Genomic DNA, 18,583 nt, shown 5'->3' with positions numbered 1-18,583 from the left:
CCCTGTGTTCTATCGTCTCTTGTCCACTGCTTTAGCTTCTATCCATCTCCTGTCCCCTGTTTTGTGATCTTGCCATCTCCTGTACCCTGTCTTATGTTCCCTTAATATCCTCTCTCACAACATAAAAAGTAATACTAGATTTGAAAGCAGACCTCGGAATATACACTGCTTATTGTCCATGTAGCAAGCTGTTTAATCTTCACATAGCATCACTGACCTTTCTTCAGTGCATTATCCCCTGGTGATGTGTAAACACTCTGAATAACAGAACCTTCTATTTCTTAGCAGAGACATATTGTAATGGATAAGGGTGGATTAATGCAATCTTGTGGTGTACTGTTGAACCATGACCAAAGTCATAGAAATGGCTGAAACATATATCCAAGTATTAGACTAAATCTTGCCATGATCTTATCTTCAGTCTCTATTCACTGCAGTAGATGCAGACAGGGTGACAGGGGAGCAGACTCTGCCCTTTGCAGTAATCAGTAGTGATTGGACTCTCTATTCCCCCCTCCCCATTCGTGCTCTGAATGATAGAACTTAACCTCTCAGCCTCTCTACTTCACTCTCCTCTTTTAAAATGTTCCTTAAAATCTCCCTCTTTGTCAAAGCTTTTGGCCTCCTGTCCTAATATCCCCTTATGTGATTCAGTGACAAATTTTGTTTTAAAATGCTCTTGTGAAGCATCTTGGGGCATTTTACTACATTAACAGTGCAATATTAATGTTGATTTTTTAAATTCATTCATGGGATGTGGGTGTCACTCGCCAGGCCAGCATTTATTTCCCATCCATAATTGCCCTTGAGAAGGTCGTAGTGAGCTGCCTTCTTGAACTGCTGCAGTCCATGTGAGGTAGGGACACCCACAGTGCTGTTAGGAAGGGAATTCCAGGATTTTGACCCAGCGACAGTGAAGGAATAATACAGGTGGGAAGTATATAGTAAATGGCAGAACCCTTAGGAGTATTGACAGGGAGAGATCTGGGCGTACAGGTCCACAAATCATTGAAAGTGGCAACGCAGGTGGATAAGGTAGTCAAGAAGGCATACGGCATGCTTGCCTTCATCGGTAGGGGCATAGAGTATAAAAATTGGCAAGTCATGCTGCAACTGTACAGAACCTTAGTTAGGCCACACTTGGAATATTGCGTACAATTCTGGTCGCCACACTACCAGAAGGATGAGGAGGCTTTGGAGAGGGTACAGAAGAGGTTTACCAGGATGTTGCCTGGTCTGGAGGGCATTAGCTATGAGGAGAGGTTGGAAAAACCCGGATTGTTTTCACTGGAACGACGGAAGTGGAGGGGCGACATGATAGAGCTTTACAAAGTTATGAGTGGCATGGACAGAGTGGATAGTCAGAAGCTTTTTCCCAGGGTGGAAGAGTCAGTTACTAGGGGACATAGGTTTAAGGTGCGAGGGGCAAAGTTTAGAGGGGATGTACGAGGCAAGTTTTTACACAGAGGGTGATGAGTGCCTGGAACTTGCTGCCGGGGGAGGTGGTGGAAGCAGGTGGATAGCAACGTTTAAGAGGCATCTTAACAAATACATGAATAGGATGGAAATAGAAGGATATGGACCCCGGAAGTGCAGAATGTTTTAGTTTAGACAGGCATCAAGATCGGCACAGGCTTGGAGGGCCGAATGGCCTGTTCTTGTGCTGTACTGTTCTTTGTTCTTTTGTTCTTTTGAATGGCAACATAGTTCCTTATTTCTTTTCAGAATTCCTGGTGTATTTTCAGGATGAAAAGAATTTTGTGACCAAGTTGTAAATGCTAATGTAGACTGTCAAATATCCTGTCTCAGATTTGTTGAGCACACATCTTACCTTCTTATGTTCTAGCAGCACAATAGTTCCACAAGATAGAGTTTCCCTTGGTAACCCTTTGGGCCAATAGATTTCTTCCATAGCGAAAGGTGTCACTAAATAACTTCACCCTGTTCTCATTCGTTCTCATGATCTTCATGGAAAAGAATGGTTCTGGGATGTAGCTTAAGATTCCTTTCTCATATCATGGTATTTCTACCTGCCCTTCTTGCTAACATCTCATTGATTCCAATCAACTCTGGAACCTTCCTCTGGCACATTTTAGAAATGAAAAATAATGCCAATTTTTTTTTGTTAGGAAAGGTATTAAGGGCAATAGAACCAAGGCAGGTAGGTGGAATTAACATCCAGATCAGCCTTGATCTAATTGAATGGCGGGACAGTCTTGAGAATCTGAATGTTGAACAGGAGTAGACCAACAATAACAACTTATATTTATATTGCGTCTTTAATGTAACAAAATGTCCCAAGGCACTTTACAGCAGCATGATAAAACAAAGTATGACACTGAGCCACAAAAGGAGATATAAGGTCAGATGACCAAGAGCTTGGTCAAAGAGCTAGCTTTAAGGAGTGTCTTAAAGGAGGAATGCAAGGTGGAGAGGCAGAGAGGTGTAGGGAGGGTATTCCAGAGGTTGGGGCCAAGGCAACTGAAGGCACAGCTACCAATGGTGGAGCAATTAAAATCAAGGCTGCTCAAGAGACCAGAATTAGAGGAGCGCAGATATCCCAGAGGGTTGTGGGGATGGAGGAGATTACAGAGATAGGGAGGGGCGAGGTCTTGGCAGGATTTGAAAACAAGGATGAGCATTTTAAAATCAAGACATTGCTTGATTGGGAGCCAATGTAGGCAAGTTAAGACATGGGCAGCAGAGTTCTGAATGACCTCAAGTTCACGGAGGGTGGAATGTAGGAGACCAGCCAGGAGTGCATTGGAATTGTCAAGTCAAGAGGTAATGAAAGCATGACTGAGAGTTTCAGCTGCAGATGAGCCGAGACAGGGGCGAAGTCGGGGGATGTTGTAGAGGTGAAAATAGGCAGCCTTAGTGATGGCATGAATAAGTTCAGAAGTTCAGCTCGAGGTCAAATGTGATACTCAAGGTTGCAAACAGACTGGCTTAATCGGACTGTTGCCAGGGAGAAGAATGGAGTCCTGTGGGATCAAAGCATGGTGTCACACTGCTGTATCACAGAGTGAGATCAGAACCTTAAACCAGAATTATAACAGTTTCTTATGCAGCATATCTACTGTATACCTCAGCCTAAAAGACAGGGGGAATTATGGGGAACTGTGGAGTTGGTGGAAGTGAGGCATATCTGACACAAAGAGTTATTGTTCACCTATCTTTCAACTATATTTAGTCAGAGCTTGCAATGTTTCATTTCAGGCAGGAGAAGTCCATTATTGAGGTCCTCAGTGGTACACTCCTTCCCAAGGTATAAAATTTATTTGAGTTGACTGTACTGAAGAGTTATTATGTTAATTTCCACTTGTGTAGAACGTTCCTGAAGCTCTGTGCATAACCATCCGATTCTCATCCTCTTTTGTTTAGTTAAGAGCACTGGCTCCTTTATTCAAACCAAAGTTGTCTGCACTTTAACATTTGGAAGCTCTCCAGCTCTCTTTTATTTGCTTTTCACTTATCTGACTGACTCTCGTGGATTAGGTAGTACACGGTGTTGATATTGCCCTTTCATTTGACAAATAAGTACTCTCCCTTCTATGGATGTTTCAGTGTTGCCAGAGTTTAAAGACCAACTTGCTGGATCCTTGGATAACAGTGCCATAGAATGCAATGGTGCAGTCACAGAAATATCATCCAACCAGGAACAGTTAGTTTTAATCCATTTTTTTGCTAAAAATGGGAATATTTCTAAATTGGCAAGAGAAAAGTCCCTGGGAAGCATCGTTTAGGGACAGTCCAGTAACCTGCAGCACACCAGTGGGAAGAGTAAGTAGGGGGGTTGGGGCCCTTATCTGCAATGCAAAGGGCTTAACACCTTTCCGGCAAGGCCCTTGATGCCTCTTTTCCTGCCTTCACCAATATGGCCGCTGACGCAATGTCTATGCGGAATGTGCCGTACACCACATTGGACTACCAATCAATCAATTTCTTGGCTGCATTTGCCCGGGGATTGTGTTAGAATACCGAGCCCTGTTACTGCCACTACAGCTTGGATTTGTAGCACCAGATGATCCTAGAACATTGACATCTTTACCAGCCTCTTACTGCAAGCTCAGGCATCACATACAAGGAACCTTCTTGCCCAGCCTACTTCTTCAACTACATGTAGTAAATGGTTGTAATAAGAGACTTGAAAGAATGTCCATTTATATAACACCTTTCCTAGCCTCAGGACCTCCCACAGAGCTTTACAACTAATGAAGTACTTTTTGAAGTGTAGTCACTGTTGTAATGTAGGTAACACTGCAGCCAATTTGAGGTTAGCAAAGTCCCACAAACAGCAATATGATAATGGCCAGATAATCTGTAAACTCCCTTACACATTTACATTTCTGAAGGTAAAGTTCATCAGTATCCTGTTCAAGGGAGGTGCATGAAATATTGCCAGGGCAGTCCAATATAGTGAACATTGATGCGAATGATGTGAAAGCTTTTATCTTCCCTCTAGCTGAAAGGTAACTCTACAGGTTCAGGAACATGTTGAACACTTCCCTGTTCTTGCTGGAGTGGGGTTAGGCTCAGTGGCTCCTGTTGTGAATACTGACGCTGATCAGGTGAAATCCTCCACCGTCTGCCTACTCACTGCACTGCTGCGGGCTTCAGGGTTTTTCCTCCCACTTTGCTGTTTACCGACCTGTCTATGCTGGAATATCACTGACACGATGCCTGGTTTACAGCATTCCTGCTGTTGGGGTACTGCCTGTCACTGAGACTGCAGCTTTAGTCCTGGTGCAGTCACAGACCCAGCTGCTGTGCTCAGTGTACAAAGTTTGGCTTGATAGACATTCCCTGCGAAAGGCTGGTGTGATGGCTCCTTCCTATCCTCCCCCAGCCCCAAGCCCTGCAAATCTGTCTTTGGGGTCTCTTGTCCCAGCTCTTGAGATTCTCTGTCAGTTTGAGGCCCTGCTAATCAGGTTATGTGTCCATTTTCAGAGCTGCCTCAGCCCCAGTGCCCGGCCAGTGATCATTTATCTGTGTCTCACGATGTGAATGCACCAGGCCCCCAGACCTGACACTGACCTCCCAGTGTCTGAGCTCTTGGCTGCGCCACTCAAGTGGACAAAGGAAATCAAAATAATGGCCAGAAGTGTATACCCGATCCATGCCATCACAGTAACAGATTGCACTGACGTTATTTCATGGACCCGCTGGAAATTCTCCATGCCCCCGCCCCCACTACCCCCACCAGGAATCGGTAGATCCTAGTTTGAGAACCACTGGTATAGGTAACACAAATGCAGCTTCTGGTGCTTTTCAAGGTAGAAGGGTTTAGTGACCACTGAAAGGGATGGAAGTGCAGCCAGTGGCTCTGTTGTTGTCTTAGTTTTAGTTTGCTCTGTAATTCTTGGTGAATTCATCTCAAAGTAAACATTTCCAGAAAGTAAAAGAATTTTTTTTAATGATTTATGAGTTTAGAAATGTTGTTTGGTTACATGCAAAACCACAGTTACACAGTGTTCAGCACAAGATGAGATAAGAAAGCTGTGGTTAGAGTGAGTTTCTTTCTCACCTTGTCAATCCTATGTATGTCGTCAAAGAGCCCACACATTGTGGGCTGAAATTTATATCCCCGCCACCAATTCCGGCAGCGTACAAAAACAATGGTGAACCCCCCTGTCACCATCCCACTCAATTTTAAGCTCTCCCCCCACCACAGCACCGCCCCCCCCCACCCCAATCTTCACCACGCTCCCACATCAGGAAAAACCTGAAATATCCAGGAAATCTCATTTATGGCGCTTTCCCAAACTACTCAGGTGAGGATCCCTGTTGCGCTTCGACCATCTATTCCGAGTGATTCCCCTCACACGTATCAATAAAATCCTATTGGAAAAGTGCAGTCCTTATTTACAAGCAGGGGCCCAGTCCTGGCAATGTGGAGTTAACCGAGATATATACAGACACAGCATTCATCAATGATTCACACCTCTGCCATTCTCAGGAGATTTAGTCATCACTTGAAAATAAACAGATTTGAACTCTCTCCATGGAACAGCCTAAATCCAAGAGTAAATAGGGCAGAGATTCAAAGTCTGCAATTAGTTTGCACGCAAACATTGTAAAATCTCTCACAAGTGTTTGAAATTCTTTGTTGAAAATGTTTTAACAATTCAACACTCGGAGGTAAATATTATGAATGTCTCTCGTTTATTGAAATAAGGAATCAGTGTATTTGTGCAAGCACCCAGACTTTTGGGAGCATCGGGAGTTCAGTACTGGTTTGCCTTTGAGTCTTTAAAAAAATCTTTCCTTGTCTAAAATCTCCAATAACATTTGGAATTTTAAAAAATAGATTAAAAAAAAGAAGACTGCAGGAATGTTTCCAATTGTTTTAAAATGGCTAGCAGCCAACACTTAATCAAGGCTCGGGCCTTAATAAGGAAGAGAGCCCAACTCCCCAGCCCTAGGCCAGGAGCCTACAGGACCCAATTATTTGCATAGGATTTCCTGCTACCTCCTAGTGGGATGATCGATTCAACTACCCACTTCTTGCAAAATTTTTTTTTCAAACTCTTGAACTGCCCGGAGGCAGAGAGCCCTGAACTTCAATCCCTCCTACATAGGGTTGCCAACCCTCTCTGCTTGCCCTGATGGCTCCAGGAATTAAAGCCTAGTTTCCAGGACAATGCTACAAGAAACACAGGAAAAACAAAAAGATGGGCAAGAAACATTTTTATTTTCTTGGAACATCATTATCAAAATACCGGGATTGGAAAAAAGAAACTGACAGGCAGTCAAGAATCATCCAATCAAGTAATGGAAGAGTCTATTCACTCTTTGATTGGTCATGGGAAGGCGGTGTACCACGACTATGGCAACATCGGGAGACCAATAGCAGAAGTGTGAGGTGGGGCTGGATGGTGGGGGCTGTTGGAGGCAGAAGGATGACACCTCTAGAAATATGTCCAACCAGAGATGTCAACCCTATTCCCACAGCCATTTCCCATTTTCCCCCACATACTCTTCCTGCCCCTGCACCCAGCAACCCCCCCCCCCCCCCCCCACCCAGTCGGGCTCCCTGATGGAGACAGGAGCCCTGGCAGAAAGCAGTCTAAATAGTGGAAATGATCCTGATCTACTCAGTGGAAAGAAGGTACCCCTTGCTTTGCAGCAACCGTGGGCAGAAATAGCAGAGCAGGATCAAGGCCAGAAGTATTGCTGCAAGGACTTGGCTGTAATGCAGAAAAAAATTTCAGTGGCCTGAGCTGGCCCCAATCTTAGAAAGTCAGCCCAGATTGAGGGCAGAATATATTGAGAAGAGCAGATTTCCTGCTCGCACAAGATAAGCTGGAATTTCACCATACTCGGAAGGTAAGATAATGGCACAACTCCTAACCGTTGCAGCTGCTTGTGGTCAAGTAATTATAGTATCTATGCTGTACAGGTTAACCACACAGCATGATGTTCAACAAGCATATGACTAAAATGTAGAAAGAGCAGTCCTGCTGGCCCATCTCGAAATATATGATGGATTTCATGGCAAGGGATATAGAATATAAAAGTCAAGGTGTACAGATCAATCTATTCAAAATCTTGTCAAGATCACAGCCGGAGTATTGTATGCCATATAGGGATGTTGAGGCATGAGAGAGGATACAGGACAGATTCACTAGGATGTTGCTTGGAATGAGGAAATACAGAAACAAAGAAACGCTTGAAAAATTAATTTTCAATTCTATTTGAACAGGAGATTAAGAGGTAATTAAATAGAGGTGTTTAATATTATGAAGGGATGCAACTGAGCAGGTAGAAACAGACTGTTTTGGGAGGATTTGAGGTCCAGAACAATGGGACCTGAAGACAAGATTAAATATAAGAGATTTTGCACAGAGAACAGGAGAAACTTCTTTATATAGAGTGTTTGAGGCTGTAGAATTCACTAAGGAGCTAGTGATGGAAACATAGGCTGTGTCAACATTTAAGAATAGATGAGATAGGTTACTCAAAGGAAGAATAAATAGATATGGAACAGTTTGGGCACATGGGATTAGGACTACTGCTCATATGGAGCACAGACTGGCTGAGATGAACATCCTGTTTCCCTGTGGTAATTTCTATGCAATCTATGTAAAAGAACAGGCCGTGCATGTCTCAAACTGTTTGGTGGACGACTCATTCGAGTGCTTTTGATTAGCTGCTGGAGGAATTGGAGAGCTAGCTGCAGTAAATACACTTGACCCATTTGCCTCAGTACTGTTGCTTGTGTCTATCTGGCCGCTGTATTGTGTTGGGCAGTTTAATGAGGCTCCACCCAATAGGCTGCATGTACTATCTGGACGCGACTGTCGATGTGTCCATTGGTTGTTGGGAGTGAGCCAAGGAAAAGAAGAATTTTTGCTTGATTCAGTCACCAAATATATATTATGGACTGGCTTGTTTTGCATAATGTTCCTGCCCACATCAACTGAGAAGAACAGGATTACTCTCTCACTGTCACGTTTTAACATTTATAATAACTGCATTCTGTTTCTATATCCATGAAACACAGACAGCCACACAGAACAGGCAAAGAAACCTATCCAACCTCCAAACCTGTATCAGAAGGTGAATATCACTGGCTTTAAATTGCTAAGTGCAGGTGCAATGTGCAGCACTGCACCATTGGCTGAACCTATTAGGGCAGAAGATGAAGTGTCCAGTACCAATGAAAAGGTCAACCTGAAAGATCAACTATGTATCTCTCTCTGCAGATGCTGCCTGAGCCATTGAGACTTTTCCAGCAGTTTATGCTTCTTATTTCAGATTTCCAACCTCCTCAGTATTTCACTGTTGGATCCTCCCACTTTCCAGTGGAACTCCCCAGCAGAGGCAGGGAAGTGCCCTTTTGATCCTGCAGTTGGAATTACGACTGGGATCAGTGACATACCGAGCAAAGATCCTGCCTACCAGGAGACACCTCCCAAATCAAAGGTTTGAAGACAAGGGTCTTGCTGAGGTACCATTCCTAGGGCACTTTTTTGGTACCGTGCCTAACTGGTAATTCTTCCTGTGTGAGCTTTGAAGCTGAGTGTTAGCAGGCTATTCGACTGTGAAGTGCATCATTGCCAATCCCAATCCTCCCCTTATTCAAAGTGTATACAAATTCACACACATTTCGCCTCCAGAGTTAGAGGCAACAGTGAACTGAAGGCCAAGTAATTTAGCACAGACCAAGGACTGAAGCTGGTACCTGTTGGTCTGTGTGACTGAGAAACACTGAACTCTGAGCTGGCTTACGAACAGCATCAAGTGCTCTTTAGCAAAAGATAAATGTATTACTGGATTCTAACTATGTAATAAACCCTGGTAATGACCTGATTCTGCTTTTAATGTCTCCATAAAAGCTTGGTAAATAATTAAAGAGGAAGTGTACTGGTCACACAGTGCTGCATGTTATATAGGACGGCACCTGCACACTTGCAGAGGCCCCATTATCTCTTGTACTGGGTTTCAAACAGACAGTGTAGTGTTTGCACAGATTTAACCTTGCGTATGAGAATGGTCAAAACATTTAAAAGGAAGGAAAGTCAAGGAGAGAATTTTCACTTTTTTATAGAAAACGATAGGAGTTAATTTTGCAAGTTCACACTCCCAGTGGGAACCTTGTCCTCTGAGAACGTGTGCATGAAGGTTGGAGCTATGCTGCCCACGATTATTTTGGCTGTCAATAATGATGCCACATTTCCAACCACCACCTTCCACTGGAAAGTGAGAGGATCCAACAGTAAAATACTGAGGAGGTTAGAAATATGAAATAAGTAGAAACTGCTGGAAAAGGCTCAGCAGCTCAGGCAGTATCTATAGAGAGAGAGATACAAAGTTAACCTTTCATTACTACTGGACACTTCACCTTCTGCCTTAATAGGTTCAACCAGCAGTGCTGCACATTGGGCCTTCTCCCTACACCTGCATTTAGCAACTGATAACCAGTGATATTCACATTCTGATACAGGTTTGGAGGTTGGATAGATTTCCTTGCTTGTTCTATGTGGGCTGCGTATGTTCCATGGATATAGAAAGAAAACACACTTTTTATAAATGACATAAGTTTCTGGAAAGTCATGGAAATGAGTTTCTTTTCTTAAAGGACATTAGTTTTTTTTATGACAATCTGACACCTTCATAGTTACTTTTACTGACCAGCTTTTTATTTCCAGATTTTTAAAACTAAATTCAACTTCAAATGGCCATATTGGGATTTGAACCTCTAAATTACTAGTCCAGTCAGTAATAAACTATTACACTACCGTACAAACAGTGTTAGAAAAATGCTGGCTAAATATTGCTGAAATAAATGTCTTTATTTCATAATCATCTTTCTGCTGAGTCATTCACAAACAGGAAAGCTTCTTGATCTGTTTGTTACTGAAACAGTCTCCTGTGACCAACACAGTAAGGGGCAGGTTTTCTCAAACACTGGATGTAAAGGATCACCCTAGATGGAGGGCACAGTTGGAGACTCAGCTGTGGATCCTCAACAGATCCTAACAGATTCTTCTCCCGTTTAAAAGAAAGCAACAAAAATCAGGCAGGCTCCATTATAACAGGCCACCATACAAATTTGCTCCACAGGCTGTTACCAAGCAATTCTCTACAATTAAGGGAGAGTGAAGAAATATTCACATCAAATGGCCAGTTCAGCAGGCCAAGTGCTGCTAACTACAGTTCTTGATAGCAATAAGTTTCTGCAATCAGAGTTTAGGTTCACCCTGAGCAGGTGTCAGTGCTCAGCGAGAAATGGAAATTAAAACCAGGAAATGGTGAATATAACATGTGACAGGAAAGCACAAGTTACACTCTATACTGTGCAAGATAGGGAGGGGATAAAGCTAAAGTTTTTAAATAGTATTACATAGAATCTACAGCACCAATTCTATTTAGCCCAGCTAGTCCGTGCTGGTGTTTATAGAACACACAAGCCTCTTTCTACTCTAACTACCGTTTCCCGACCTGTCCCAGTATCCTTCAATTCCCAGCTCCCTCATGTAAACATCAAGCTTCCCGTTAAATGTGCCAGTGCTATTTGCTTTAACAATTCCACTTTCACTCTGTGTAAAGAAATTCCTCCTAATTTTTTTATTTGATCATTGGTAACTATCTTATATTTATGCTCCCCCATGTTCGGGACTCACCCACATCCACCCTAACAAATTCCTTCATAATTTTAAAGCCCTCTATCAAGTATCCTCACAGTCTTTTCTTTTCCTGAAAAGGATCCCCAGCCTGCTCATCTTTTCCGGATAGCTGCATCCTCTCAACTCTGGTAGCCTTCCTGCACTTTCTCCAGTGCTCCAATATCCTATTTGCAATATAGAGACCGGAACTGCACACAGTACTCCGTGTGGTCTAACCAAGGTTATGTATACATTTAATATTACCTCTCTGATTTTGTTTCCTCTCATTGTGGCTTTATCTTGTGTTGCTACATTTAGTGATTTGGGTGTCTGTATTCCAGATCTCTTTACTCTGTTACCTCATATAGTTTCTTATCTTCCAATGAATAAGCGGCCTCCTTATTCCTCCTACCAAACTGAACATCTCCCACTTACCTACATTGAATTAGATTTGCCATTTTTCTACACATCTACAAGCTTTCCTATATTTTGGGGCAATTGGCCCCCAGTCTTAACAGCTTTTTGAGGAGTTCCAGATTTCCATTAACCTTTGTGTGAAGAAGTGCTTCCTGACATCACCCCTGAATGGCCTCGCTCTCATTTTAAGATTCTGCCCTTTGTTCTGGACTCCCCCACCAGAAGAAATAGTTTTTCTCTATCCACCCTATCAGCTCCTTTAATCTTCTTAAATGCCTCAATTAGATTTCCCCTAAATCTTCTTTATTCAAGGAAATACAGATCTCATCTATACATCTGTTCTCATGATTTAACTCTTTCAGCCCAGGTTTAATCCCAGATGAGCTTCCAACCACATATCTACACCAGCACTAAGACAACCTATTTCTCCCTCTGTCACATTGTGCAGCTCCATCCCTGCCTTAGCTCATTTGCTGCTGAGATCCTCATCCATGTATTTATTACCTTTCCACGATGACTATTCCAAAAAATGCCTGGACAGCCTCCCACATTCTATCCTCTGCGAACCTGAGGTCATCCAAAACTCTGCTGCCTATGTTCTTAATCACACAAAGTCCCATTTATATAACTGTAACATAATTTCCACCCCTTTGTATTCCCTCTTGTGATAAAGGCCAACATTCTATTCGACTTTTAAATTATTTTCTGTACCTGTCCACTAGTTTTTGATGATTCCTGTAATTGGACCCCTAAATCTCTCCTCCTCCACCGTTCCTAGCTTCTCACCATCTAGAAAATACTCTGATCTATCTTTCTTCGGTCCAAAATGGGTGACCTCATACTTTCCCAAACAGAACTCCATCTGCCCTAGTTTTTCCTACTTACTTAATCTATCAATTTCCCTTTGCAGCTTTCTGCTCTAATGTACACTGTTCACTGTGCCACTCAACTTAATGTCATCAGCAAACCTGGATATACGGCTCTCTATTCCTTCATGCAAGTTATTTATAAATACAATGAAAAGCTAAGGCCTCAGTACAGACCTTTGGGAGACACCATTAGTCACATTGTGCCATCCTTTAGATACCTGTATCTCTCTGTATGGTGTGAATGTGTTCTGGACTAAACTGTACAGGTAACGCTCCCCCTCCATTTAGAGCGCCTCTACCTCATACTCCAGCTCAATGTCTCTGAGCCAGAGTAACTCAATCTTTATATGATTTTACGTTGTCCTTTAGATCTTTGTGTTGTACTTATGGTTAATTTGGTATGTTCTATTGGTTAAATTTTACAAATAAACTGAAAAAAAACTAAGAAACGTTGCCATTACACCCTCCACTCCATGGGAGTGGGCAGTTATGAAATATAAATACTAATAAGTAGAGTCCCTTGTAAATCCCATAATTGACACCAGCACTATTGCGCTAATTCACAGCATAATCTTAATTCCATTTTAACTGTGGCGTGTAATGTTCTGCATATTTTCCAATAATTAACACACAATTAGCACAGGTGACCTATAACGTCCAAAGCACAATAATATCAAAATCTGCTCCAATATTAAAGATTGAAAACTTACAAAGTAAAATAGTGTTCAAAAGTGAATCATTTTATTGAAAAGGACAGCAAAATTTAGAATAGCGCGAGAGTAGGAGGCAGTCAGATTTGAAATGAGTGTACAATTTTTATAAAATTTGTTGTGTGCACCCTTGGCTAAGATTATGGAAATACTATATGTGCAATTTTGAATGATGCATGGTGCATTTTATTCAATTATGTTTGGGACCAGGGTTAGCATGTCTCATAACTTTACTCGGGAGATTAAAGAAAGGAACTGACTTCCTCTCTTGGCCACAGGGCAATGAACAAACAAACCCCAGTGAGGGGGAATTTCAAACACTCCACAGTCTGACCAAAACATTAGTTTACTGATCAACAAACTCAAAATGTACAATGGAAACAGCACAGAAAGCAAAATAAAACTGTTAAAGAGACTGTATGACAGCCACAGGAGAGAACCTTTCACTGTCACCATGGGAACTCACATGTATTATACTCTGAACACAAAAACATATTAGATGTTGACGACAAGAGGACAAAATTGTTCTGAACCTTTCAGTCAGTCGTGGTTCAGTTGGTAGCACACTTGCGTCTGAGTCAGACAGTCAAGTGTTTAAGTCCCTCTCCGGGTTGAGCACATAATGTAGGCTGACACGACAGTGCCAGTTTTGGCAGAGTGCTGCATTATTAGAGGTGTTGTCTTTTGGATGGGATGTTTAAACCAAGGCCCCTGTACTATTTCAAAGACGGGCAGGGGAGTTATCCTCAGTGTTTTGGCCGATATTTATTCCACAACCACCCTCTGAACCAAATTATCTGGTCATTATCACAGTGCTGATTCTGGGAGCCTGCTGGCTGCTAAGTTTCATACATTACAATAGGGACTACATTTCAAAAAAGTATTTCATTGGCTGAAAAATGCTTTGGCACATCCTGAGAACAGGAAAGGCAAGTTCTTTGAATTTTTCGTCTGCTGAAAGGTACATAGAGCAGGAAACACACCAGCTTTTAAGGACGGGCTCAGAGAACTTCAACCCAACCAAGCAGCTGAAAACCAAACCAAAGCCGCTTGCAGTGACTGCTACAGAACAGCTGCAGATAAATCTCAACAAATAATAATAGAAGATAAATCACATGCACCACAAGCCAGAAGCTATCTCGATCACATTCACTTTGTCAGCCTTGGGGCGTCACTGAGTGTTAACAACCTGAAACTCCCAGATAATTAGAACTGAGTACAAGATGCAGATAGAAATTAACGTTTAACTGTCTAAAATAATGATAAAACTCTGGGCCTGGCACCAGCTTCTGCGACAACAAAGTTACTGAACCAAGATCAGATACAATACACCGAGGAATTAAGACATCGTTTATTCTCTCAGACCCAGAATTATCCAAAACAAGTCAGCACTATCTCCAAAATAAACCGAACGTCATCAACAATGTTGGAATAAGAGCAACAAGGAAAAGCTTGATTATTACCAACAGTGTAAAAGGAGAAGTGAGATTAATTACTCGGTCATCTGAATAAAATCTTATACTGAAAAATGACATTCACCCCAACCGTATCACGAAGCTAGTGCGATATGAACAAATCCACAGAATTGACGGCTTTTGCGGGACAACATCACACTTATCGACCCCTGGCACAGAAAATATAGGAACCGAGTAAAGCTACAACTCCAGCAACTGCAACAGCTCAGACTGGCGCTGACTTTACTCGTTAGCTCTGCTCTGCCTGCGAATGTTAACATCCACAGCCGAGGTGCTGGCGTCCATCCCTCTGCATTTTATCCCGTGATAAATTCGTGAGTTTGTAAGTTGTGGAGTATTTGAGGAAGGTCTGGGAGAGGGGGGTGGGGAGGGAACCGAGGGCTGGGGCCGACTCGAAAGCAAGGCTGTAGTTCGCATCTGGGCAAGGATCGCGGCTGCAAATGCATTGAGGTCCTTTCTAATCTTAAATCCTCCAGAAGAGGTGACTTTCACTTTAAAATCCGACTCAGATTCGAGGTTTCACTGTAGAAGGACTGGACACAACACTCAATAGGCCAGGCTGCCAGGTGTTGACAACCCTGGGGCAGCCTCAGGGTTAAGAGGGGAGAGTGAGGATTGTCTGAACAGTTATTGTGGTGTGTTTGAAGGTGGGGTGAGATAGCTAAATACTTAGTGCAACACTACTGGGCTTCACTGATGAGTGCTTACGGTTTACGATGCTGGTTGGTCCCTTTAAGACCGAGCAGACAGCCTGTCGCTAACAGCGAGCCGGTGCTCAATTGCTACTGTCACCCAGTGCCCAGGTTGTGAGTGAAAGAAACGGCTGGCTGTGTTCTCGAGCTCTGCATGTGAGTATAGGGGTCCGTGTGATCGGTCAAAACATGAAGGGCAGCTGGAATTGAACATCGCTCACTTTTTAAATGTAATGTTTTTAAGTTGTGGAAATACCAGATACTTTGGTGAAAGTTTCCGAATGTAATTAGCTGGAACGTGTCCTTGAGTGTGAGCAGAAGACAGAACCAAGTGAAGACACCTATTAAATAATATAGAAAATTATAGGGATCTACAAAATAACTATTTACTTGTTCTATTTGATTTACAGATTCGAATCGTATAAAACGGAATGGTTTAGTTACCATTAATGCAAGTAAATTATGTATAAAATAAAAGACTGACTTGCGTTTATATATTATCGATCAGAAACATCTCTAAGTGCTTGACGTGCAATGAATTACTTCGAAGTTATATAGGGAAACATATGTGTTCATGCATTCCAAGTGTACTCAAAGCACGGTAAATGCCCACTGTTTAGAAGGAAAATATTGATTAAGTTAGAGATTGTCTTCTAAAAGTTACATTGCAATATGAGTGAGCCGTGTTCAGAATTTGCTTCGTTTAAATTTCGGCCGTGTGTTTTTTTCTTCAAAATGAATGTTGTTATTTAAGCTGGAGCCAAACATCACTGGAAACTCCGATACTAGATTATCTGTTCGGTTTTACACGGAATAAATCTCAATGCATGTTACCTTTAGCACTCCCCTGTCCTGACTGGGTGTCAGATCCTCTGCGCCCCGCTCCAGCTCTGCAGTCTGGGCTTCTTTCTCGGTCCCTTTCTGCTCCTGACCGGTGGTCATCGTGCAGCAAGAGCTGGCTGGTTTCTGGCTTCCTCCCTGTGTGCCCCGCACTCCGTCCCGCTCACGGTGTCTCTCACTCGGGTTCAGCTCCCTTTGAATTCTCGGTGGTTTTAATCTGGGGAGCTCAGCTCGCCGGCCGGTAGGGAATTGAAGTGCCGGGGCTGATGTTAGTGTCGGTAGGCTTGGTTCTTCCGAGCTGCCCTCTCTCTGTCTCCCTCCTCCGGGTGCCGCTCCGCAGGAGATATGGAGGCAGTGCTATCCCAGCATTCGCCGCGCCATTGAAAGTGGCCTATTTCTACCCCAGGCGGAGAGGCTGCCGGGATATCCTCAAGTGGGCGGGGCAAAAAGGGGCGGGGCTCCCAACTGGGGCAATGGCAATGGGTAGAGGAAGAGACAGGGCGAAGGGATGAGGAATCCCAGGGGCAAGGGAAGAGGAAACCCAGGGAAAGGGAATTCTAGGGGGTATCTCAGGGAAAGAGGAAAACTTAAGAAGGAGGCACCTTAGGGAGGAAACAGTCCCAGGAATCTAAGAACCCATGGAGGCAGAGGTACAAGGGAAGGAGCCACAGATCAACCATGATCTAATGGCGGAACAGGCTTGAGGGGCTGAATGGCCTACTCGTGATCCTATGTTCCAGCCAACCAGAGAGGAAATCCCAGTGAGGAAGAGTCTCAGGGAGGAGGAACCTAGAGATAAGGGACCTTGGGAATTGCAGCAAGGGCATGGAATCTCAGCTAGTGGAACAAGGAAAGCCCAGGGAGTGGGGATTCAAGAGAAGGACCAGCGGAGGGGATGTAGATCTCCCAGAATGGGGCAGGAGGAATAGGGATCCCAGGGAGCAGGACAAGAGGGCAGGGATTTCAGGAGTGAAGCATGGAGTATTATGGGGAGCAGGGGAGGAATCGTTGGGGCAGGAGGAGAGGAGAAAACAGGGATATAAATGGGGGCAGGAGGGAACAGAATTCCAGGGACAGGGAATGGGGAAGGAGGCAACTGGAACTCTGGGAATTCAGTAGAGGAGAAAGATCCTTGGGACAGGGGGTTGAACTATAATTCTGAATTTTATGCCCACATTTGGGGACTGGCACCTTATGGAAGTCAACAGATTGGGTGATGGAAATACAGAACTTAGTGCAGGACAGGATATGCGTGACAGGGATTTGGACCATTTGAAATTTATGGAGAGTATATATTGGAAGACCAGCATGTAGAGTTTTAGAAAATCGACTCTCAAAATGCTAAAGGCATCAATATTGGTTTCTGTGAGGGTAAGGTAGAGGAGCAGACTGGCAGTTTTATGGGGGTGAACATAAGTGGTCTTGGCGATGGCTAGAATATGTTCAGCTCTGGATTGAGCAGGATGTCACATTTCTGTCCAGTCAGATTCAGTCTGAGCAAGCAGCCAAGGAGTGCAATGGACTCAGTATAAAACGAGCCAAGTTTTTTAGAAGGCGCTAACAATGTTGGCTTCAGTCTTCTTGATCTTCAGTTGGGCGAAATTCTGATTTTTCCATGATTTAATGTCAGTCAGGCAGTACGATAGTGTAGAATTTGTCTATGGGAGCTAACCCTATGTCTGCAGATAATGTCACCAAGAGATAGGACATAGCTGAAGAGTAGTAGAGAGCCAAGTATGGATCATTGGTGCTCTGGAGGCGACGATGCAGGAATAGGAGGAGAAATTCATGCTTGTTGGGACAGAGAAGTGAAACAATGTTAGCTGTCTTATAAGATGGGCTTTGAAGAACAGGTGGAAAAAAGAGAGAAATTGTCACATAGGACATTCCAAAGTGTTCCAGTGCCAATTAATGACGAGGGTAATTTTATTAGATGATGTTCTTGGTGTGAAGCCTCACCTACTGCAGTGCAAATCAAGAATTCAGGCGCACCAGCCACATGATTTTCTATCTATAAAATCTCAGGGTAGGACCCAGGTCCACGTCCATACATCAATCCACTGTTGGCCAGCAAGGTGAACTGCTGGGTTAAAACAGTACAGTTCAAAGAAGCTGAAGAAACCTGAGCCTTTACTGAACAAAATAACTGCAGGAGAGACCGAGCAACAGTGCAGGCAGAAAGGGGGAACCCAGAAACTGAAGGTATCTCTCACTCTTGGTGAATGATGACCACTGGTCAGGAGCAGAAACAGAGAGAGATAAGCCCAGAGCTGGAGTCATACGCAGAGGATCCAACACGCAGGCAAGACAGTGAGGTGCTTAAGGTAACAGGGATTGAGATTTACTCCATGTAAAACCAAACAGAGAAACTTGTACAGATAATACAATGTTCGATGTTCAGGTGATGCTTGGCTTCAGCTGATATTGGATTGACCTCTGAACCCAAAGATGGACTATTGCAATTCACGA

General features: G+C 43.4%; 1 protein-coding gene across 2 annotated transcripts in view; it reads right to left on the bottom strand.

The window, feature by feature from the left end:
- Nucleotides 1-16,483, bottom strand: part of LOC137383798 (peptidyl-prolyl cis-trans isomerase FKBP5-like) — a 287,442-nt gene extending 270,959 nt beyond the window's left edge. For both annotated transcript variants that reach the window (XM_068057011.1, XM_068057012.1), the window contains exon 1: nucleotides 16,109-16,483. In XM_068057011.1, coding sequence (XP_067913112.1) covers nucleotides 16,109-16,216 — 108 coding nt within the window. In that variant the 5' untranslated portion in view covers nucleotides 16,217-16,483. The remainder of the gene's footprint in view (nucleotides 1-16,108) is intronic.
- Nucleotides 16,484-18,583: the final 2,100 nt, after the last annotated feature.

Source organism: Heterodontus francisci, chromosome 25, assembly GCF_036365525.1.
Source record: "Heterodontus francisci isolate sHetFra1 chromosome 25, sHetFra1.hap1, whole genome shotgun sequence".
NCBI classification, from domain to species: domain Eukaryota; kingdom Metazoa; phylum Chordata; class Chondrichthyes; order Heterodontiformes; family Heterodontidae; genus Heterodontus; species Heterodontus francisci.
Note: the sequence above shows the minus strand (reverse complement) of the source record. Positions and strands in the feature narration are given on the sequence as shown.